At 41.9% G+C, this 25,025-nt stretch overlaps 1 protein-coding gene across 1 annotated transcript in view; it reads right to left on the bottom strand.

Annotated features, from left to right (window-relative positions):
• The window catches only part of LOC126235494 (uncharacterized), a 284,326-nt gene that overhangs the window by 120,375 nt on the left and 138,926 nt on the right, over positions 1-25,025 (bottom strand). The window contains exon 14 of the mRNA XM_049944213.1: positions 24,353-24,969. Within this exon, the coding sequence (XP_049800170.1) occupies positions 24,353-24,969 (617 nt within the window). The remainder of the gene's footprint in view (positions 1-24,352; positions 24,970-25,025) is intronic.

The raw sequence follows: 25,025 nt of genomic DNA, 5'->3' as shown, positions 1-25,025 counted from the left end.
ACTTAGAGAAAGCTTTTGACAATGTTGACTGGAATACTCTCTTTCAAATTCTGAAGGTGGCAGGGGTAAAATACAGGGAGCGAAAGGCTATTTACAATTTGTACAGAAACCAGATGGCAGTTATAAGAGTCGAGGGGCATGAAAGGGAAGCAGTGGTTGGGAAAGGAGTGAGACAGGGTTGTAGCCTCTCCCCGATGTTATTCAATCTGAATATGGAGCAAGCAGTAAAGGAAACAAAAGAAAAATTCGGAGTAGGTATTAAAATTCATGGAGAAGAAGTCAAAACTTTGAGGTTCGCCGATGACATTGTAATTCTGTCAGAGACAGCAAAGGACTCGGAAGAGCAGTTGAACGGAATGGACAGTGTCTTGAAAGGAGGATATAAGATGAACATCAACAAAAGCAAAACGAGGATAATGGAATGTAGTCGAATTAAGTCGGGTGATGTTGAGGGAATTAGATTAGGAAATGAGACACTTAAAGTAGTAAAGGAGTTTTGCTATTTAGGGAGTAAAATAACTGATGATGGTCGAAGTAGAGAGGATATAAAATGCAGACTGGCAATGGCAAGGAAAGCGTTTCTCAAGAAGAGAAATTTGTTAACATCGAGTATAGATTTAAGTGTCAGGAAGACGTTTCTGAAAGTATTTGTATGGAGTGTAGCCATGTATGGAAGTGAAACATGGACGATAACTAGTTTGGACAAGAAGAGAATAGAAGCTTTCGAAATGTGGTGCTACAGAAGAATGCTGAAGATAAGGTGGGTAGATCACGTAACTAATGAGGAGGTATTGAATAGGATTGGGGAGAAGAGAAGTTTGTGGCACAACTTGACTAGAAGAAGGGATCGGTTGGTAGGACATGTTTTGAGGCATCAAGGGATCACAAATTTAGCATTGGAGGGCACCGTGGAGGGTAAAAATCGTAGAGGGAGACCAAGAGATGAATACACTAAGCAGATTCCGAAGGATGTAGGTTGCAGTAGGTACTGGGAGATGAAGAAGCTTGCACAGGATAGAGTAGCATGGAGAGCTGCATCAAACCAGTCTCAGGACTGAAGACCACAACAACAACAACATATAGATATTTCTTCCAAAAAATAACGAAACATACTGGCGATATTTTTTTCCCTGGTGTATCTATATCAAAACGGCGATATCAAGTGCGCATACAAAGGAGTCCTACTATTACTACTTTCTGAGCTTTCATCATGTCCTGTCTTTCTCATTGACTGTTTTAAGCAAGTACAGGCGGCACAAAGAAGAAGTCCAATTGCACTGGAGGAGGATTGGGGGGGGGGGGGGGGGGGTGAATGGAATAACAAGATTTCTAATGTGAAGAAATAGCATTCCAGTTGCATTTTAAAATAACACAATTTTTAACACAACTAGGGTGCTATTTCTTCACATCGGCATTCTTCAAAAAAGACTGGTCTTTGCGGTGGGCGGAGATGTGTTAGCGGAAATGCTGACATAATCGGCACTCGGTGCTATTAACAGAAACTGCAATGTTTAATGTCACCATGCAATTTTGGTACTACAACTTGCTAGGTCACTGGCATTTGCAGAACTGAAAAAACAGTTAAGATGGTGTGTGACAAAACCAAACAATGGACCCATCATGCATATTTTATTGTGCCACCTACATGTGGTTACCACTGTTAGCAAAGTGATTATTGCCAAGCCTGAAAGTGTATTGTCTTGCTCTCAATTCTTGCTGTAAGGGGTATAAACAGGCTGCTAGCTTGTTGATGTATTAATATCTAATAATAAATCAATACTTGATTATACAGCTCTAAAACCAGCAGTAAATTTACAACGTGCAGTCGATATTTTTATAGGCCAGTACTTCAATATTTTTTCCATTGATAATTTTTTTCGGTATATCAAGGGCCGATAATGATACTTTTTTGAATATCGATATACATATTCCCAATATTTTTGTAAACATCGACATGCCTGCTGCAGAGGCTCATACACCTTACAACATTTTTAAACGTTTCTATGAAGGACATAAAAAAGCGCAATCCTAGCATTAGAAAACAAACTCTGAAGACTAGGATGCAACAGCCACAAAAGTTATTGAAGCAGTACATAACAAAACTCCACACTCACTAGCTCAAATAACAAACCAATGTTTTGAAGAGGGCAGCTTCCCAGAGATACTGAAATATGCCAAAGTTAAACTAATTTCCAAAAAGGCATCAAGAAAAGACATGGGAAATTATTGTCCTATCCATGCTCCCCGTCGTATTTGAGAAAGTACTGTTGCCCAAACCCAAAACTTCATTGAAAAATATTTTATTATCTCAATCAATCAATTTGGTTTTTAACAAAGGAAAAACACAACAGATGCAGTGAACAATTCCATTGAAAAAATAAGTACATCATTAGGAAAGAGTAATAAGGGAGGAGGAATTTTCCACAACTTCACAAAGGCATCTAATTCTGTATATCATGTGCAGTGTCCTACAAAGACTTTACTCCTATCTATCAAACAGAACGCAAAGAGTCAGCATGGGGGAATGATGAAAATTTATAATAAATTAAAAGGGAACAAGCTAATGCAGATGAATATAGGTCCAATTAGAAGAAAGCTATATGGGGCACTGGCACTTAAATGTTACTGCTTTTTAGATGAATACATACTGGATAAACTGGATATCTGAGCTGGATACAATGTGTTACATCTCTCAAGAGATATTATTTTAGAATTATTTATTTTAGTACTATTATTTATTTGTGTAAGAAACATTATATCCGTATTATAAATTTTAGACATGTCTGCTGTATGCAAACCAAATGGACTGCAAATGCATGTCATGAGATGAATAAACCACAATTCCAGTATTGACGAGATGGTGAATGTAAGTAGCATAATCAAGAAACCAATTAACCACAATTAAATACAAACATTACAGCAACACTGCATATTAGAGTTCATAACTGTGAGGTTTTGGTTTTGTTTTGCTTTAGGGGGGCAAAAACAACCAGGGTCATACATGCCCAAGTTAAACCTATAGAACACGAAGACAGAAAGGAGTTAAAAAACGAGTATATGCCAGTCCCTATTGACATAATAGAAGACAGCTAAAAACAGGCACGTCTGAAAAGGATTAAAAAAGACACCATACAGAAATGGAGGTCCAAAACTAAAAATTAAATGGCCTTCCCCATATTGCTTTCACAGCTAAACAGCAAAACGCGGTCCACAACCTGCACGTCATTTGCTAAAAAGGTCGATAACTCAGACGGCAAACCCAAATGGGAGCGTAAAAGGTTAAAAAATGGACATTCCATCAGGTAGTGGCAGACAATTAAAACTTGAGTGCAATGTGTACAAAGTAGTGGGGTAACGCCAGCTAGTAAATGACGATGCCTTAAAAGGTAGTGCCCAACACGCAGCCAAGTTAAAATAAACTCCTCCCAACAAGAGGGCCAAGAGGAGGTCGTCCAAGCTGCTGGGAGAGGCTTAATAACCCGGAGATGATTCCCATAAAGGGAGGACCATGAGCGATGCCAAACAGACACCACCTCCAGACAGACGGCAACAGAGAGATCATTGGAGGGTATATAGGTACTCGCAAGCTAAGGTACGAGGACTGCAGCTTTGCAGCAGCATCAGCAGCCTCGTTTCCTAGCAGACCGACATGACCAGGAACCCACAGAAACATCACACTGGCTCCACCAAGAATGAGCAGTTTATAGTCTTCCTAGAGCCGCTGCACTTAGGGAAGGACACTGAGTGAGTCTGAGCAGAGGACACAATTGAAAAGGCTGTGTCACCGGATGTACTCTGTGGCCTGATACAAGATGAAGAGCTTGGTTGTAAATACTGAGGATTGTGCCAGAAGCCGGTATCGAAAGACACGGGTGCCAATGACGAAAGCACACCCGACCCCATGGTCAGTTCGAGAGCCATCAGTATATACAAAGGTATTATCGTGAAGTTCCATGCGAATGTCGTGAAACTGAAGGAGATAAATCGAGGCTGGAGTAGTGTCCTTAGGAAGTAAATGAAGGCCAAAGTTAAGATGGGCTGCTTCACGACACCAAAGTGGAGAAGGGTTCACACTCACTGAGAAAGGTGCAGATAGTTTGAAGTTAAGCCGTCACAGAAAGTGCCGAAAGCGGACTCCAGGAGGTAACAGAGAAGAAAAACGAGCCACATACTGATGAACAAAGGAATCATCCAAGAAGGAGGCATAGGATGGGTGGCCATGCATGGCAGACAAACGGCATGCATACCTGCTGAGGAGAAAGTCACGACGGTAGGACAGGGGTAGTTCCACACCTTCAGCATACAGACTTCAACTGGGCTGGTGTAAAAGGTGCCCGTGGTCAAATGGATGCCACAATGGTGGATAGTGTTGAGACGGCGTAAGAGGGATGGGGAAGCAGATGCATAAATAAACTAACCATAGTTTAGTTTCGAATGGACAATGGACCGGTACAAATGAAGGAGGGAGGTTTTTTCGGCACTCCAGGAAGTATCATTGAGGACACGTAGGACATTGAGGAACCGCGTACAGTGGGCTGCCAGGTAAGATATATGGGAGGACCAAGAGTGTTTCCTATTGAGCATAAGCACCAGGAATTTCGTAGTTTCAATGAACAGAAGGGCAACAGGGCCAAGATGTACAGATGGTGGGAGAAACCACTTGTGTTGCCAGAAATTCATACAGACAGTTTTGTCACTGGAAAAGTGAAAGCCATTGTCGATGCTCCAGGAGTAAAGACGATCAAGACACCGCTGAAGACACCACTCGGTGAGACAGGTCCGTGGAGAACTGCAATAGATGGTACAATTGTCAACAAAAAGGGAGCCAGAGATGCCTGGTGGGAGACAGGCCATGATAGGGTCAATGGCAATATCAAAGAGGACTACACTCAGGACGGAACCCTGAGGCACACCGATTTCCTGGATAAAGGTGACTGACAAGGCAGAATCCACATGCACCTTGAAAACTCGATCTTGTAAAAATGCCTGAAGGAAACAGGGCATCTGGCCACAGAAGCCCCATGTAAGCCACCATACCAGCCGGGCATGAATCATACGTTCCATCATCATGGCAAACACAGCTGGTAAGATAGATGCGGTGGTAGCTAGAAGGGAGGTTTTCGTCCTTACTGGGCTTAGGTATGGGTACAATAGTAGGTTCACACTAGCGTCCAGGAAATGTGCCTTCTGCCCAGATGCGGTTGTAAGTGTGAAGCAGAAAGTGCTTGCCCATAAGAGAACATCTGAATGTGGATAGCATCTGGCCCTGGGGCAAAGGATCAGGATGAACTGATACCACGATCGACCTCCCTCACAGTAAAGGTGGCATTGTAGCACTCACGATTCACAGAAGAGGAGGGTATCACCCGAGCCTCCTCCGCTCATGTCAGATGGAGGAAGGCAGGGTGATAGTGGGAAGAGCTCGAAATGTCTGCAAATTGGTGGCCCGAGGTGATGGAGATAGCAATAGGGTCCACAATGACATCATCTGCTACTATGAGGCTGGAAATTGGGGGAATGGATCTTGGTCCCTGAGAGCCATCAGAGATTGGCCCACACAATGGAGGAAGGGGTGGAACTGTTAAAAGAACTAGTGAATGAAATCCAGATAGCTCATTCATTATCCTGAAGAACGCAACGACACTCTGCACCCACCTGTTTATAATGAATGCAGTTTGCCATTGTAGGAAGACGGTTAAAAACATGGAGAGCATGTCACCGTGCGCGAATTGCATCGTGGCATGCCTCAGTCCACAAAGGGACTGGGACACAGTTTGGTAAAGAGGAAGTGCAAGGAACGGAACATTCTGCAGCATTAAGGATAATTTTGGCAAGATAGTCCACGTGGTCATCACAACGGGGGAAATCTCTTTCTTCGAAGGTTGCCAGGGAGGAGTGAAGCTGCCGGTCAGCCTTAGGAAGCTGCCATTCGAGCATGCATGTGAATGATGCAGGAGTCAGTAAAAGGAGAGCACATGGGAAATGGTCGGTCAAGTAGGTGTCAGAAAGAAAGGACCACTCAAGACGATGGGCATGCTGGACGATGGGCAGTGCAAAAGGATAGGCCTATATGGAAATAGGTGTGGGAGGAGTCGGAAAGGAAAGTGGGTGCTCCAGTGTTAAGGCAGAAGGTCAGGTAACAGGGCACCCAAAGGGGTGATGCACATTAAAGTAACCGAGTAGCAAAAATGGGGAGGGGGTAGCCGTGAAATAAGCTGAAGGAAGTCTGCCCTGGTGACATCGAATAATGGAGGGACATAAATGACACAGAGGGAAAAAGTCAGGCAGTGAAGGGAAAGGTGAACTGCAACAGTTTGAAGACGGGTAGTCAGGGAGATGGGTTGACTATGAATGTCATCCCGTACAAGCAGCATGACGCCACCTTGAGATGGAATACCAACATCAGGGGGAAGGTCAAAACGAATCAGTAAGAAACGTGAAAGATCAAAGCGGTCGTGAGGGCACAATTTCGTTTCCTGAAGGCAGAGTCCAAGGGGATGCGGCAGTGCTAACAGCAGCCGTAAATCCTCTTTGTGGGGACGAAGGCCGCGAACGTTCCATTAGAGGACAGTCACGAGGAGGAAGAGATGCAGGGGTGTCAACTCGGTGGCCGCCAAGTGACAGCTGGTAAAGAGTCACTGCTACAGGGCACAGAAGCAGGAGGATCCTGTTCCATGGGATCCACAGAAACATCGGCTTGCTCGTGCGGTTGTCCTTTGAGTCCAACACTGAAAAACGCTTGGTGGTGCGCACCAGCGAGACAGAGGCCAGCCGGGCTAAGGTACCACATGGCGACACCATCAAACAGGATCTTCGAATGGCGAAGGATAAGACTGTTTGCCTTTGATGGCCTTCTTCGAGCCTTTCTGGTTAGAGGATGACTCTGGTGTTGTTGGGACAGAGGAAGTCTTCACGGGAGTACTACTCCTGTCCTTTTCTGCCTACTGGTTGTGTAGATGGTGGCTTCGCCCCTTGAGGCAATAGTTAGACAGTTTGTTGCACAGAGGCACGGGGGGAGGCGGGGGTGGCGATGCTACCTTGACACTGGGTGATTTCGAAACCTCAGAGCTGAATTCAAGGTCGCATGTCTGTGCGGCCATGTCCTTCACGGAGTGAGGGATAACAAGAACAGAACTATAGGTGTTAGATGGGAGCACACTGGGTTTGCGACTAGCCATTAACTTGTGAGCTACTGGGTAAGGCACTTTTTCCTTTACCTGTATTTCTTGGACAGCCCGCTCATCAAGATATACAGGACAATCACAAGAGGAGGCGCCATGGCCGCCATTGCAGTTGATACAGCAGGGAGAAGGAGACAGACAATCGCCCTTGTGTGCATCCCTGCCACAGGTTACACATTTGGCTGTGTATCAACAAGACATTCTATGTGGCTGAATTGATAACACTGGTAGCAGCCCATCGGGTTTGGAATCTACGGCTGGACTGAAAATTTCATAGCCTGCTTTGATCTTAGACGGCAGCACCACTCTCTCAAAGGTGAGGAAAAGAGTGCAGGTGGGCACTAAGGAGGAATCTAGCTTTTTCAGATGGGTGGCAATGACATCCTCCTCAGAGAGGTAAGATTGGATTTTGGCCTCAGTTAGACTGTCAAGCAGCCTGGTGTAAGTAACTCCACAGGAAGAATTCAAAGTTCTATGGGCCTCGTCACAAACAGGATAGCTGTGGGGAAGCAAGGCAGCAAGCAGTTGTGCTTGAGAATCAGAAGTTATATCCACAAGCAAAGTGCCATTCCGTAAATGAGAGCAGGATTTCACAGGGCCAGCAACTGCATCAACACCTTCATGAATAATAAACGGATGTTCCGTGGTGAAGGACCGTCCATCTACAGTACATGAGACCATGAGGAACCGTGGTGCAGTGGGAAGGGTCTTCGAATCAGTAGCCTCCTCATTACGTCTACATTTCATAGATGTTGATTGGGAAGATGATTGCCTCATTGCGAGAAAATCCCCCAGGATTGCCAGCGTCTCCTTCTAACTTGGGGCCCCACCCCCCTTAGGTGGTCGTTCACACCTCAGGTCACATCTCCCTAACACCTGACAGAGGGACCAATCGGCAATTTGGGAAGGTTGCAGCTCAGGCAATCACCCTCCCCGGGCCTGGTCTGTACCAGAGGGTATGTGCGAACCTACCTGTTGACCTGGGGCTGGAAATTACTCATTACACAGCCACCTGTTACACGTCAGACACATGGGTCGGCTTTGAGGAGTGCACAGGGAGGAAGAAGAAAAAAAGGAACCTCGAATGCTGAAGTGGAGGAACAAGAGGAGAAGGGAAATGAAGAAAGGCAAAGGGAGATAGAAAAAAAAGGTGAGACTGTTCTTACGTCAGCTACAGACAATGCAGAACATTTCCAATAACATCCTAGACATGTTCCACAAGGGACGTAAAAAAGAATAGCAAGAGGATAGATATGCAGCAGGAAAGGGAAATAATGCTGCAAAGGCTGGGGTCCCGTGGTAGCCAAGCACGAACCCACCAAAGAGTTTCGAGCCCCCTGGCGGGTTGTAACTGTGAGGATAACAACTAGTTTATGTGAAAGGAAGAATTATTTTTCCAATACATTTTGTTGGCTCTGCCTTGGCTGACTGACAGGTGTGTGTTAAGCATTCTACCTACGGCATTTACAACAAACTACCTCAAATGCCATTTTGCCAGCAACAATGTAGCAATATATTATTGTGTGGATTTTGGATCTAAGACATGGATTCATATTTTAACAATCATTAGTAGTTGGCTGACTGACAGGTGTGTGTTAAGCATTCTACCTACGGCATTTACAACAAACTACCTCAAATGCCATTTTGCCAGCAACAATGTAGCAATATATTATTGTGTGGATTTTGGATCTAAGACATGGATTCATATTTTAACAATCATTAGTAGAAGCACAATGAAGCAACGAGAAATTTGTACAGTTTGGACAAGATGGAGGATCAAAGGACAAAAACAAATTTGTGTGTGCACTGCTAAGGCTGAACTTGCAATGATGTGACACACTATTAATTTTGAGACATTGTAACAGATTTGTTTGGTACAATATTTTATCAAGTGAACACCTGTAACAGAGGAACATATTTATAGACTAAAAACCCGCTTCAGTTGCCAGTAATTTTTGTAATTTATTCCACAGCCGGTTATGAAGCTTAAAGCTTCATCTTCAGGTGCCACCAAATAATTATGGGAAGAGGAAAGTGTGGTGGTCGAGCCAGTTAGTCGTGGGGGATATTACCCAAGTCAAACACACACATGGGAGTGAGGGACCAACAGCCACAGTGCCCACCACATTTTTATGTTCCCATAACTATTTAGTGGCACCTGCAGATGAAGCTGTAACCTTCAAAACAGGCCATGGAAGAAATTAAGAAAATTACTGACAATTGAAGCAGATTTTTATTCCATACGGACCTGCTTGGACTATTTTGGAACCTTCTCAAAATGAACTATACTGCACTTTACTGTATGGCAAGTTGATAAAATATCTAAAAATGGCAATATTAGGCAAAATTTATAGCAGAGTCCAGTAACAAAGGTGCTATGGCTCACGTAATTTAAATACCAAAAGCTCTGTTTGGGATCGAAACAAGAAGTATTTTAACTATGCTACCTGTGGCCAGAGATCAAGGTACTGCAACTACAAGAGTAAGTGAAAGAGATACTTTAGTTACAACAAGTTTGGCCCTATCTGAACTGAATGAAAGATGGGAAAAAAGGAGGCAAGGTGAAAATGGATGGTAAGAAGAGCATTAAAGGTCGTAAATTTTAAAGTGTTTCAATATTTAGCTGAGAGGTGAAGGCATTCATTGACTGTGAAAGTCTTAATTTATTACAAGATATAGATGCTCCAAGACAGGAGGATTTGCATGTGATGTTGATAGAATTTGGGAGAAAACTGTCTCTCCACAGACGTATTTTACAGGTACTGTTGAGATCTACAGTGTTAAAATTGAAACAAATATTTATGTTGTTTCTGGAATCATTGTGTATTTCGACATTACAATGGGGAGCAATCTTCTTGATCAAGCTGAATTTCTAGGATGGAGTTCATATTGAAGAGTTTTATGTGGAAGCTGACCTTGCATATCACCTTATGACAGACTGAGTTAAACACTGAGATCTTTGTTAGTTACTAAACAAAGGACCATACTGAACTTTTATTACCTATAGTAGAGCGTTGGCTACTTGAAATTGGAGGGAGGAGGAGGGCACTTTGGATAAATTACACACTTTGTGCTAGTGTTCATGAGAACTTGAAACAAAGAAACGCCGATTTGAATGCAAAACTGTACTAAAAAACAAAAAAACAAAAAAAAAACAAAAAAAAAACACTTGTGATACAAACACCACTGAGCACTGACTACGTAATACATAGTCTAGTATGAAATGTTCAAAATGGTCACTAATGCTAACCTATAGATTAGGAACAAATGTCCAAAATTTGACTTTTCCCTTCCCAGCCAAGATTCGTTTCCTTGCCATTAAATGTCACAAAACATTTTAAAGGCAGCAATTGGACAACACCACTTTCTTCTACTATTCCAACCATTTCATAGCTATCTCCAGGCAGTGGAACGCTTCCTCTGGGTGGTCCTTTTCAGCACAGCCATTGTTGCTAGACCTCATCACTGTAAGGGCCTTGGTCATCTATGACATTTGAAATTATTTTATTGTCCATTAACACTTGATATGCATGGTCAATCATATATGAACCAGTCTTCAATATTTTCCTTACTGCATTCCCCAAATCTTGAGGATTCTTCAATTCGTTGCCTAGGATGTGAAATGAGCGCGCAGGTCTCAAGATGCTTGAGAAAATCTTGAAAACTTCATGAGACTGTCAGAAACAAACCTGCTGACGTCGCAATCCCTCAGTACTCAGATTCTAAGGACAACAACAGACTGACTGATGTGTAACAGCCCAACAGGTTGTGTTATACATAGAGGTGTGGACTTACAATAGTGAATAGTTTCCATGCAATCTGATAGACCTTCAACACCAAGCCACACTAGCGGAAAACTTATTTCACTTGAGATTTATCATTTATTTGTCATGTGGACAAAAGTGCTGTACTTCAAATGGCATGCATATTGATGGCTACAGAAAAGAAATAATGGGCTTGATAATATTTCAGGGATATACTAGAAAAAGTTCAATGTCATATTTGTTCCAGTATATTAATTTTGAAAGCCAAAATATATCAACGTGTTACACCATTTGAAGGTCCGCCCCGGGTAGCTGAGTGGTCAGTGTGACAGACTGTCAATCCTAAGGGCCCGGGTTCGATTCCCGGCTGGGTCGGAAATTTTCTCCGCTCAGGGACTGGGTGTTGTGTTGTCCTAATCATCATCATTTCATCCCCATCGACACGCAGGTCGCCGAAGTGGCATCAAATCGAAAGACCTGGACCACGCGAACGGTCTACCCGATGGGAGGCCCTAGCCACACGACATTTCCATTTACCATTTGAAGAACCATGAACTATTTAAGATAGTCAGGCACAAATCATGACTCTTCTTCTTTAGACGGTATCATACTAAGTATGGGTAGCCTTATATAATTACTTCCTTAACTACCTGTCAAGTATTCAATGCCATTAAATTTTGGTTACATGATAAATCATACAAATTTAAAGGCTGTTGATTGAACTAAATACCTACAGATTACAATTATAATCAACGTACATAAGAATTATCACACAGAAAATGTTGTGGGGAACATAAACCGAAGACTGTGTTTCATTGGTTCACTTACAAAGGAACTTGGAACACTTACAAGGGGTAACAAATCTGCTACAGAGACAACCTACATTGTGTTTCCCGTCGTCTTCTGGAGTATTGCTGCACGATATTGGCATCCCTAACCACATAGGATTGACGAAGGATATCAAAAAACTTTTAAGGAAAGCACTTTCATTTCATTTTATTATATCACAAAATAGAGGAGATAGTCACGGATTTGATATGAAAGTTGGATGGCAAACATTAAAACAAAAGATGTTTATCATTGCAATGACATCTTTTCTCAAAATTGCAATTAGCAACCTTCTCCCCTGAATGCAAAAATATTTTGTCGACTCCCACCTACTTAGGTAGAAATGACCATGGACATAATGTGGAAGAAACACGAGATCAAACAGAAAGATCACATTGTGGATTTGCTATTGAATGGAATTTTAGAAAAATGTTTCACCCTGTGCCCAAAACTTAAGTGTGAATTTTAGAGTAATCGTGTATATGCAGATTTATCTCTGGTTTCTTCATATGTCTTCAGTTTAAAATGTATTTGAACGCCTAGATATTTCAACTTTGGAGCTTGTTTAGGAGATGAACCACTGCAGTAACAACTATATGTACCGCAGTTCATAAATGTTTTAGAATTTACACATAAAGAAAGTACATAAAGTATTTCACAACAAAACATTGTGTCAACCAAAACTGTAAATAGTAGTCTGTTTTACGCAGTAATAGGCAGCAACAAGTATTCAGCCATCGAGTTACCTCTTCTTTCCATAGTTCCTGTGATCAAATTATTGTGCTAACTTCCACTGAATGTACAGGGAGCTTAAAGTGCTCTGACACAAAGGCTATTGGATGTTGCATGGGGATTTATCCATGCAATAGCATTAACATGCATGGAAAGTTAAAAAATTCACAAGGTTCATTGAGTCATACTAAGCAACATCTTAAATTTCTTGTTTCTTCTCCATAATTACGTTTTTTAAATTAATTGATACTGTCAGTTTTGTTGTCTCCACTGCTGATATTTTGTCCCAGGCCTTAGGAGTGGCTTCTTCATGAAATTTTTATTTGAGTTATAACTGCTTTTAGTGCAGCAGTCCAAGATATTGCACAAAATTTTTGAACATCTTTATATTAGGAGCGTAGAGTCTCTGCAGCTGATTTGATGTGTTGTAGAGGAACAACATTATAGTAATCGTCATGGTAAGTTTCGTACAACTGTCCTGTACAAAGGTAAATGGTTTTCATCTTCATTTATTCTCTCCAAACACACAAACAGTCTATGGAGGACAGTACTTCACACACCACTGCTTCAGATTTAAAAATAGCCTTTTCACACGCTTGTACCTTCAGTGCATCGATAATGTATGTTGCACATTATTCCTTCAATAAAATGTTGGTTTCCATTATGTTTAGCATACAGATCTACATGTGCTATGCATAAAATTAAAAACATAATACAAATCAGTGAAATAAATATTATCTTTGATGCACAAGGAATATAAAAGGCAGATGACTCCAGTGGGCAGGTCATGTAACCTGTATGCCAGAGACCCAACTTCCTAAGCAAGCTTTCGTTGTACACATCCCAACAGAAAGATGCCTGGGTAGGCCAAGAAAGAGACGGGATGACAACATACAGAATGATGTAGAAGCTCTGAATGTAGTCATTTGGAAGCAAACAACAACAGACAGAATGCAGGGGAGACAGACCGTTGATGCAGTGCACGGTCTACAGAGCCAGTGACCGCTGGAGAAGTAAAGCAAGTACAAAGAACTATATTGTTTTCATTAAGAGCCAAATAAATTATGTTCTACTTTTTATCATCTTACTAACACTGTAGCAAAAACTATTCTGCTCATATCTTCACGAGTTTTTTTCCTTTTTTCCTGACTTAAGTTATGTATGATTCTGAATATGAAGTGAAGAACAAAGGAAAATCATAGAATAATTCAACAGAAGATCGAATATAACGTAATTACATTAAAAACAACAAAATGCATTTGTATCTGAACACCATACAAACTGAGTTTAGTTCTACGCCATTCTTTTTCTGAAGAAACTATTCCTTCTATACTAACTTAGAGCAGTTGTGCCAGCAGATCCACTGAAAATGAAACCATTAAAAGCCACATATCAAACCATGTGCCTCTGCTGCACCTGAATTTCCATTTTGCAGACATTCCAACAGAGTTAGAAACCATGACATCTGTGTGATGTGCAGCTTAATGTGATTGCTGCAGTCTCAAGTAGTTCTTATGCTAATTGTTCATTACTTTGAATTATCTGATTGAGAGAAGGCTGTACAATTTAACAATTCTTGAAATGCTTTGTGAGAAATCTTGAGAATTCGACAGTTTTTCTCAAGACTTGAGCGAGACAAGCTCCCACCTCTAGACCATCCGGTTCGGGTCCAGACTAGCTGTTTGGTGACTCTTCTGGTGCAGTGATAGGATCATCTGAATGAAGGTGCTTATTCCAAGCTTTACTAATGGAGTGTCCTTGGCACTAGCTTCTGCTGCCAGCATCCTTCAAGTAAGTGTCTGTGTGCAGTTGCTGACTTGTTTCCTTTCTTTCCATATTGTTCCATAGTTGTGCGAGAGTCCACATCTGTCAAACACTTATGATACATTCAAAGTGGACTTCCAACATATTCTCCTCAGTTACTCATTGTAGTAACTCTAGTGAAAGAGCAACTCCACAACTTGGGGCTAAAAAACTGTTTAATGTTTACACTCTATATGACAGTTCACTCTCACTACATTTTACAGACAAGTTCTTAACATGAACATACACAGAAGCCTTAATGCCAGAGACATTGTTGTCCATTGGATGTTCAGGTCATCGGTATTTCTTGGAGCAGCATACGGCACAGACATATCTTTGCTGCACTTGCAAGTGATGCCATGCGCAGCTTGACCAAACTCGGTGCCGTTTGAGGACCAAATGAATACCTCAGACAAACAAACAGACAGACAGACAGACAGACAGACAAACAAACAAGCCACCGCCACCACAACAAGTAATCTAGAGAAACTATGATCCCAACAAGCGATAACTTTAATTCCTGAGAAAATGACACTATCCCTTTTCCAAGCAATGTGGAATTTGTCATGCTTTTTCATGTACATGCTACTACAGCACGAGTTTTTCCCACAAGTCCAGCACATCCATCAGAATTATTACTTATAAAATCAAGGAAAATCTTGTCTTGCGGAATGATAATATTTCAGATCTAGAAGATTACAAATGGTAAGTAAGGAGAGGGGTAAAAAATGTATTTGTAAAATGTAAGACAACAAGAAACAGGTTCAAAGATTTTACTACTATATTAACAAGTAACCCCCCACCCCCCCACTCGGGGAGGATCAGTTTGGATTCCGTAGAAATGTTGGAGCACGTGAGGCAATAAGCTTATGCGCTCTCCAACTTCCATGTACTTATTTTTATTTTATTTATCTGACAAACCCTATTCTCAGGGCTATATTTTATTTGGACTAATGGAGCTATGCAGATGTTTGTAAAAACGACAATGACATATCACTCCATGTTAATGTAATACTGCCGCCTTCTGAAGAAGATAGATTTAAATCTATCGAAACCTAGGTAAAGATTACTTTATCCTTTGCAACTGGTTGGCTGCTTTTAATCTTATTACATGGAACCGTTGCTGTTGCGCAGCTATGTTTAAAATACTTTCATCAGTGATGAAAAATTCTATTTTTCTGGAGCACATGACCTAAAAGCAGATTTGAAATCATACCAGTAAAAATTTTTTCCGCTTATTTAATAAAATGAAAGATAATATATTTTCAACCGAATTTTAAATACCATTCTGCTCGTTTTTTTTACGTAATAATAACGATTTCATGACATTCAAAAACAAGTACACAAAATACCATTGTGGTACATTGGGAAAACTATGTCCCAAAGAATGAAAATAAAGGTTTCCACTGATGAAATACAGTTATTTTCTAAATGAATGGTCTAAAGTAAAAGGGAAACTTACTTGAATATACTTTCAAGCTTTTACAGTAAGGCAGAGAACGCAATACGCACACAATTAGTGAATAAATTTGTGTGTCTGCTCGAAGTGAGAACCACCAACAATAACTGACGACTAATGGTAGTTATAGTAATTGTTGCCACCAAAGATGTACGATATTAAAGAAAACAAATATCTCTGCTTCAAGTAAAGCATCTGCAGCACATCAACTGTGATCACAGTCCAATTACTAAGGTGATTTATATGTGGGACAAATGTGACCCATGTACCTGAAAGGGCTAGAGCCCATGAATGCGTCTTGTGGAAGGCTCCCTGTAGGTGCTGCTCATCAACACCAGTACTGTTTGAGCAGTACGAAATGCAGAAGTCGTCTGTATACAGAGAGGGTGAGACAGATTGCCCTACAGCTGCTGCTAGACCATTGATGGCTGCTAAAAATAGAGACACTCAATACAGAGCCCTGCAGGACCCCATTCTCCTGGATATGGGGGAACTATGGGAGGCACCAACTTTGACATGGAAAGTATGAAGAGACAGGAAATTCTGGATAAAAATCGAGAGCGGGCCTCTGAGACCACTCTCATATAATGTGGCAAAAATATTATGTCGCCAGGTCATATCATATGCTTTTCGTAAATCAAAAAAGTCGGTAACCAGGTGTTGGCGTCTGCAAAAGGCTGTTTGGATGGCAGACTCTAGGGACACAAGATTATCAGTGGTAGAGCAACCCTGCCGGAAGCCGCCCTGACATGGAGCCAGTAGACCATGTGACTCCAGGAACCAACCCAACCGCCGACACACTATATGCTCCAGTAGCTTACAAAGAAAGTTGGTGAGGCCGATGGGCCAACAGCTACCTACATCAAGTGCGTTTTTACCGGGTTTGAGCACTGGAATGATGGTGCTCTCCTGCTATTGTGATGGAAAGACGCCATTGCACCAGATTCGGTTGAAGATGACGAGGATATGTCGCTTGTAGTCAGATGAGAGATGTTTAATCATCTGAATGTGGATCCAATTGGGCCCAGGAGCTGTGTCGGGGCAATGTACAAAGGCACTGTGGAGCTCCCACTCTGTAAATGGGGTGTTATAGGGTTCACTGTGGCGTGTAATGAAAGAGAGGACTTTCCCTTCCATCCGCCGTTTGAGAGTGCGAAAGGCTGGGGGGTAATTCTTTGATGCAGAGGTGTGAGCGTAGTGCTCAGCATACTGCTCGGCAATCACATTTGTGTCGGTAGACAACATGCAATTTATGTTAACACCAGGAACACCTGTTGGAGTCTGGTACCCAAAAACTCGTTTGACCTTTGCCCAGACTTGGGGAGGTGACATACGGCATCCAATGGTCGAGATGTACCTCTCCCAACACTCCTGTTTCCGCCTTTTGATAAGTTGGCGAACACGGGCACGGAGCCGTTTAAAGGCTATGAGGTGCTCCAGGGAAGGGTGCCGCTTCTGTCACTGTAGAGCTCACCGACACTCATTAATTGCCTCAGCGATTTCTGGCGATAACCAAGGGACTGTCTTTTGCTGGGGGCACCCTAAAGAAAGAGAGCTCGCGTTTTCTGCCGCGGAAACGATCATTGTAGTTACCTGCTCAACCACCACATCCATGTTACCATGTGGGGGGGGGGGGATTCAACAGTGACAGCAAAGGTGAAGGCTTCCCAGTCTGCCCGACACCGGGGCAGTGGCATGAAGATGGGGAAGTGGTCACTACCACATAGGTCGTCATGTGTTCTCCAGTGGATACATGGGAAAAATGCCAGGACTGCAAACCGAGAGATCAATGGCCGAATACGTGCCATGTGCCACAATGAAATGTGTGGCAGCCCCAGTATTTAAGAGGCAGAGGTCGAGTTGTGACAGAAAAATTTTCAAGATCTCTGCCTCAGCCAGTAAGAACTGTGCCACCCCACAAGGGGTTACGAACGTTAAAATCTCCTAAAAGTAAGAAAGGTTTAGGGAGTTGATCAGTCAGTGCAGCCACTGCGTTCGGGGGTACTGCACCATCTGGAGGAAGATACACGTTACAAACAGTTATTTCCTGTGTCGTCCTTATCCTGACAGCCACAGCTTCAAGAGGAGTTTGAAGGGGCACAGGTTCACTGCATACTGAGTTAAGGACACAGACGCAAACTCCACCTGACAGACTATTATAGTTGCTACAGTTCTTGTAATATCACTTATAGCCACGGAGGGCAGGAGTCCGCATTGCCAGGAATCACGTTTCCTGAAGGGCAAGGCAGAAAGCAGGTGTAAAGCTTAACAGTTGCCGTAGCTCAGCCAGGTGGTGGAAAAAACTGCCGCAATTCCACTGGAGGATGATGATATCGTGAGGCTCAGAAGGCATGAAGTGTGCAAGGAGGCAACTTATGCCTCAGGGTCACCTGCCACCTCCGACTGAGATTTTGTAGCCATTTCTATGATTTGAGGCACAGTGAGATCCAGGTCCACAGAGGATGCTAAGATCTCCACTGCATCCTCGGAAGCAGAGCTGATAGGGAGTGATGGAAGGAAGAAGGAAGACCATGAAGCTCTTCGTCCAGTAGCTTTTGGCTCCTTGAGCCACTGGCGAGTGTCCGTCGTGGTATTAGTGGAGATCTTGGGAGAGAGGGGCCCGAGGGACCCCTACCGCACGAGAGGAGGGGGAGGAGGCTGTTGCTTCTCCAGCAGGGGGGAGGGGACCGATGTCCCCTGCATTTGGGGGGAGCCTTGCTCCCAAAGTGGGGGCTTTGGGAACAACAGAGGAAGATTTCCCCCCTACCACCAAAGGGGCGGATGTATTCTCGTAGCCCGGAGGGCCCACTGTTTGTGGTACAGAGGGAGAAACCACTCGCACTTGGGATGGCAATGGTAATGGTGATATGGCTGCAGTGTATGTTGACATCAACCAAATGGGTTGTAATCTTTCAAATTTATGTTAAGCCTCTGTGTAAGTCAACTGTTCCAGGATCTTGTACTCTATGATTTTCTGCTCCTTTTGGAGTACTGGGCAGTCTGGTGAGCAGGGAGAGTGGTGCTCTCCACAGTTGATGCAAGTGGGAGGTGGCACACATGGAGTATATAGGTGCAGTGGACATCCACAGTCTTGACATGTGGTGCTGGAAGTGCAGCGGGAAGACGTGCCCAAATTTCCAGTACTTAATGCTTTAAGTACTGGGATGTATGGTTTAACGTCACAGCAGTAAACAGTCACCTTGACCTTTTCAGTCAATGAATCACCCTCAAAGGCTAAGATGAAGGCACTGGTAGTAACCCTGTTGCCTTTGGGTCCCCTGTAAACATGTTGGATGAAATGAACACCCCACCGTTCTAAATTGGTGCAGAGCTCATCGTCAGACTGCAAGAGGAGGTCACGGTGGAAAATAATCCCTGGACCATGCTGAGTCTTTTATGGGGAGTGATGGAAACAGGAATATCACCCAGCTTGTCACAGGCAAGTACCACTCGAGATTGGGCTGGGGATGCTGTCTGAATCAAGACTGCACCGTTTCGCATCTTGGACAGCGCTGTCACTTCTCCAAACTTATCCTCTAGGTGTTCAATGAAAAATTGAGGTGTCATAGGTAGGAAAGAGTCCCCATCGGTTCTGCTACAGACTAGAAACCGAGGCAAATATGGTTTTCTCCTGTCTGTAACTCTACATTCCTACTATGGTGTAGCGAGGGAGGGAAATGATTTAGGGTCATACCTGTTGGCATTGTATTCTATCTTGCCCTTCTTAGATACTGCTGGTGCCATATGGTCACCAGAAAGAGATGACGTAGTCCACTTAATTGTGGGTCATCTGCCCTGATGCCACCCACTCCAATCAGGGGCTCTCCCCACGGATGCCACCCAGCCACAGCAAAGGCCAACTGGCATGATGTCCGTTGTTGGGAGTCCTGCTGCCACAGGAAGACAGACATCTACTCCTTGGCATATGTGAGGAGTTTACAGCTCAGGCATCAGCAGTGTGATCCCTGTGTTGTCAGGGGGCTACCACCAAATGGGTACATGACAGCCCCACCACAACGGACTGGCTACCACGCTGGACATTGGGTGTAGAGAAATCCAATATTGTCATGGGGGCAAAAGAGGACAGGAGACAACGGAACCTGTAAAGTGTCCTTGCCCAAATAGTTGAATCGCAGGTGGAGATACAAAGCCATGACAAGAGACTCAGATCAAATCTAAGGGCACTTGTGCACCATGTAAGGCATCCTTCACCATACGGCCTACACTTCTGTAGAATTTTGAAAGTGGTAGGTCACACCAGAGAATGGAACCTGAACTCGTAGGGCCAAAAAGTGAGAGACTCCTTTTAGTTTCCTCTTACCACTGGCAGGAATACCTCGGGGCTATTCTAACCCCCCCGGACCCACAGGGGGCTTTTAGTAAGATCATTATCTTTAGGGTGTGTGTGTGTGTGTGTGTGTGTGTGTGTGTGTGTGTGTGTGTGTGTGTGTGTGTGTGTGTTTTCAGAAGTAATCTAACATGAAATATTAGGTTGGGAAGTGAAGCAATCCGTTCTATTTATAGTATACTCTATTAATGCTGTTACAAATGTTGTTAGCAATATGCAAGAGGGAACTTAAACCAATCTTGAATTTTTCCATTTTGAATACCATGGTATGCCAACACTGTGTCCACCTCAAACAATGCTGAAGTATTAAATACCCTTCCTAATCTAATGAATGCTAAACATAAATTTATTTTTTTCTTTTCTTTTTTAAAAATTGAAGAAAGGATACACACCATGGGAACAAAATATGCATTTAGCTTCGTAACGCTTTGTGCATTATTATGCAAATTTTTATAATGGAAATTTTAATTGGTCACACCTGGGATGGTTTCAATGTTACCTTTCATACTTATGGGGGGAAAAGGGCATGATATGCTTTCTGTCACTGTAAATACCTCACTGGCAACTCATGTACCACTTTTAGAAAACAGTAGCACATCTGATGCAATTCGTAGGTATATGAACAGTTTCACACCTACATTTTTTTTTCTTCCATCTAAGATGATCATATTAACCTGCTCATTTTTATTAAGATGTGTATCATCCTTTTTGCACATGATGAATGTAATTGAATTAATTTGAGCAAACAGATGCAAACTGTGTATACAGGCAGTTTACCTGAGACATTCAGCTGTGTGGTACACCTGCACCACTGCAGATAAGATGAATGAGACTTCTTGTTGTAATTAGTGTACTACAACTTTAATTTGCATAAGTCACAGAAATACGCCTGCAAACTTAAGGCGTACCAAATGACTGATATCATGCCTCTGTGTGTATACTGGTGCATATGATGTCCGGATAAAGTAATACAAGCAGATTGTGAGAATAGAAGTATAAGAAGTATAAGATTGTTGATAGAAGGGAGACATTTAAGCTGAACAAGAAAATAGTATTTACTATGTGAAGTAACAAAATTAGGTCTATACTAGCTCATAGATCATCTTACTACAACATTACTTTCGCAGCTTGTTCATTTATAAGGCCCGGCAGATGTGAGGGCACATAATTTTCCACGATTTCAAAAGTTGTAATTATGACAGATGTAGTGGACTGGTGGGAAAATAAGTACTGTAGTAGCATGTAAATGAACAAGTGTGACAAGTCTCATATTAGTGGGAAGAGTAGCCCACGGATTAAGGTTATCCGTAGTTGGATCATGGTTTCTTTATATTATATTTTGTTGTTATTATTGTGTGTTGTCTGTCTGAAGTATTGCTTTTGGGCTTTGTGCAGTGCCGAGTTTGGTCAAGCTGCACCTGATGTCACCCACAAATGCAGCAAAGAACTGTCTGTGTCATACACTGCTCCAAGGAACTTCAATGACCCAAATGTCCGATGGACAATATGTCAACTGCATTAAGGCTTCTTCATATGTTCTTGTTAAGATCTTGTCTGTAAACTGTAATGGAGTGAGTTGTTGTTTAAGAGTGAAAATTAAAGTGTTCTATCCACAAGTTGACGAGCTGCTCCTTCAGTAGAGTTACTAATAATTAGTGGAAGGAGTGTCTGTGGGGAATGCCTAAACTTTTACTGCATCAGGAGTGGTTGGCAGACAAGGACTCTAACAATCAGTACTGTACACAGCAATGTCTTTTTGTAACAACATTTGATCCCTTCAGTCGTGTCATGGTTCATCAGCTGGGAAACTGAAGTAAAATTGGGTGGAGAAGGAGAGCAGGGGCAGGGGGGGGGGGGGGGGGGGGGACTCTGAGCTTTCCAGTTTCTCTTTCAAATGAATGGTTTGAAGAATGACTAGGTGGTACTAAACAACAACAACAACAACAACAACATTTCCAGAATTCCAAGCTGGACTGTTGGGTTTTGACTTCAGGCACAAGTACTTTGGTTTATCGTTCTGTAAAAATGCTTCTCTTCCGACTGGAATTTTTTTTTTTTTTTTTTTTTTTTTTTTTTTTAATCCTGTTAAAGCATCATGGACTTGTGGACTTCTGTACGATTAGCAAATGTAGTCTTCGTACCGGTAAATTTTCTGCATACCATAGCAATGATTTGCCTTAAAACTAGAAACTGACAATTGCTCTTATAAATTATGGATTTTCTTGGCCTTTTATTTCATCAGCACTGTACGCACTTTTTTCTTTTTTAGCCCGCCTTATTAACCATGTTTTTAAAAGATCACAGCTGGTAGGTACCTTAAAAATCAGTGTTACTCCCTTCTTTGTTCATCTCAGGAGCAGCAGGACTGAAAAATGAGCAGCAACATTAGAAAACCCCCATTTTAAATTTACTCCTAAATATTTGGCATTACGCACATAAGCAAGAGAAAGTTTAGAAAAGGTTTGAAATCATGTTTAAAGTTTGTTGGAAGTTGCTAAGTGCTCTAATTAAGAAAAATTGGATGAACAGAGTTTGGGTAATTTGCACTTCATTTTAAGCAAATGCAAGTTTTTCATGCATCTCAATGTTTATGACATCATATCTCCTGAACTACGTGTTATACGTTGATATAATATTGCTGGTACATTCAGTGATACAAGTGACTCTGCCTCCAAGGTTGTTGCGAATAGAGTTAGTTGTAAACAAGCAATAAATTAAAATGTCATGTTTGATGTTGAAGTTTTACTGTACGTCATTTTAAGCAGAAGCTAGTTTTTCATGCATGTAAGTTCTTTGGCGTCACATATCATAAACCGTGTGTTTTACAATGATACCACTTTTCACCTACATTCAGTGACATTTGTAGATACAGTCTATGAAACAGGTTGCAAATCGAGTTTGTAGTAAAGAAGTAATAAGGTAGAACATTATGTCTAATGCTTAAGTTTTAATGCATGGACATCAAAAATGCAGTGAGTGATAAACTTTCTTCCTTTAATCATTTTGTGGGAGGTGTCAGCAAGAAAGAGTTTCATAAAGGTTTGAAATGATGTGTTAAGTTTGCTGGATGACACTAAGTATTCTCATTTTCAGATACTAGATGGCTATAAAGTTCAGGTATTTGTGCATTGTCAGTTCCACTGCCTCAAGACAAATATAGTTTCCAACTGTAAAACTTGTCTCATCGTGCTTTTTAACTTAAGTTTATCCATCTATATTAGTAGATTATGAAAGCATTTTAATTTTTTTGATTCAGTCAATAATTACACGAAATAAATTTTTGTTACCCCTGAATGCTGTTAGATCAGCAACCTGCAACTGATAATGGGTTCTGGGTACTCACTCAGTAACACAGATTTCTTTGGGCACCCACTCAAACTGACAATTCCATTTTCACATGCTGTATTTCCACAATTAACCTAAGAGTCTCTCATTGCTACAAGTACACTTTAAGACCATTATCTGTAGCACCTTATGATCAGTTTACTTTACAATTCTAATGTGTTTTCTAAAACAAAATATAGTGACATGCTGATTAAGTGATTTACTTTTCGTATCCATAGGTGACAATTCTTTGCTTCTGGTGTTTTTATTAGCTATTCTGTACTGAGAAATAAAAGTGATGTCCAAGATGGAAATGGTTAAAGCAAATAATCAAAATAATAATAATGATGATGACAATGTACTGAGAAAAAATGCAAGGAGGATTGTGAAGCACGACATATGAAAGGCACAAACTTCAGAGTTTGGAAGTTCAAACTAACTCCACGATCAGGTCCTGACGACCACACATTTTCTGCCAAGGCATCCTTGGATGCGATATGGAGGGGCACTTGGCCGGCACACCACTATTTCAGCCACTGTCAGCTTCTTGGCAGTTGCTACTTCTCCTTGAAGCTCATCAACAGGCCCAACAAGGCTGACTACACCCAATTACAGTTCTCCCACCAAGGAAAAATATCAGTACTATGATCAAAATAGTGTTCGTCGCATGGCAGTCGCACATGCTGACTGCTAAGGGACAGTAGCAAGCACCAACACAACAAATGGAGAAATCCATTGATATCAGTACCATTACCTGTGCTAGTCTGGCAACTTTGCACCTTATGATACTACCTTAGCATAAACACAGTGTTCTACATGACTTGATAATAAATGCTGACGAACAGACTTTAAATAAAACTTAAGTGGTTATAATGAGCATAAATCCTTAGATACTAATACAGAACACACTCACCCTGCAAATAAACGAGCAACATCAAGTTCCTTTTCATCACAGGCTTGTTGGGCAGCCACTAGAAAACCCTCTTCATATGAAAACTGAAGAAGGTATGTCAGTCTTTCTAAATCATATTTCATGGAATCATAGGATTCAAAGTTACTTTTCAACATGCGCAAAGTATACTTTCTAATGACATCCTTACGAAATCTTTCTGACACATACTGGTCTAACTTCACTGCCATTCCAAATTCACATTTTAGAGTATGCATATTCTTCAACTCTTGTACAGGAATACTTCGCAGTTCCGCCAGTTCATTTCCATATTTGTTGACAATATAACCCAAAGCAGTTATATAATTGCTGCTGATATCACTGAGCAACTCTGATTGCAAAAAGTAATCTATCTTATATACCATTTTCTCACACAACTCTACAAGTAAATCTTTATCAAGCATTTCAACAGTGGCAAAAGCTTCTTTCTGGCATCCTTTTTCCATATAAAAATTGGCAAGGTACAAGTATGCTTGGGACTTCAGTTGTGGGGATGCTTCCATCAACTGTACTACATCACTATGCATTTCATCTCTGTCCTGCTTTATAACATAGTGTATATTGTCTAACGAAACACGTGTCTGTAACAAAATAAAATAAGGGTGTCATCAGAAAAACATACAAAAATCTAAACTGG

Source organism: Schistocerca nitens, chromosome 2, assembly GCF_023898315.1.
Source record: "Schistocerca nitens isolate TAMUIC-IGC-003100 chromosome 2, iqSchNite1.1, whole genome shotgun sequence".
NCBI classification, from domain to species: Eukaryota; Metazoa; Arthropoda; class Insecta; order Orthoptera; family Acrididae; genus Schistocerca; species Schistocerca nitens.
The sequence above is the reverse complement of the archived record's forward strand: the minus strand, read 5'-3'. Positions and strand labels throughout refer to the sequence as shown.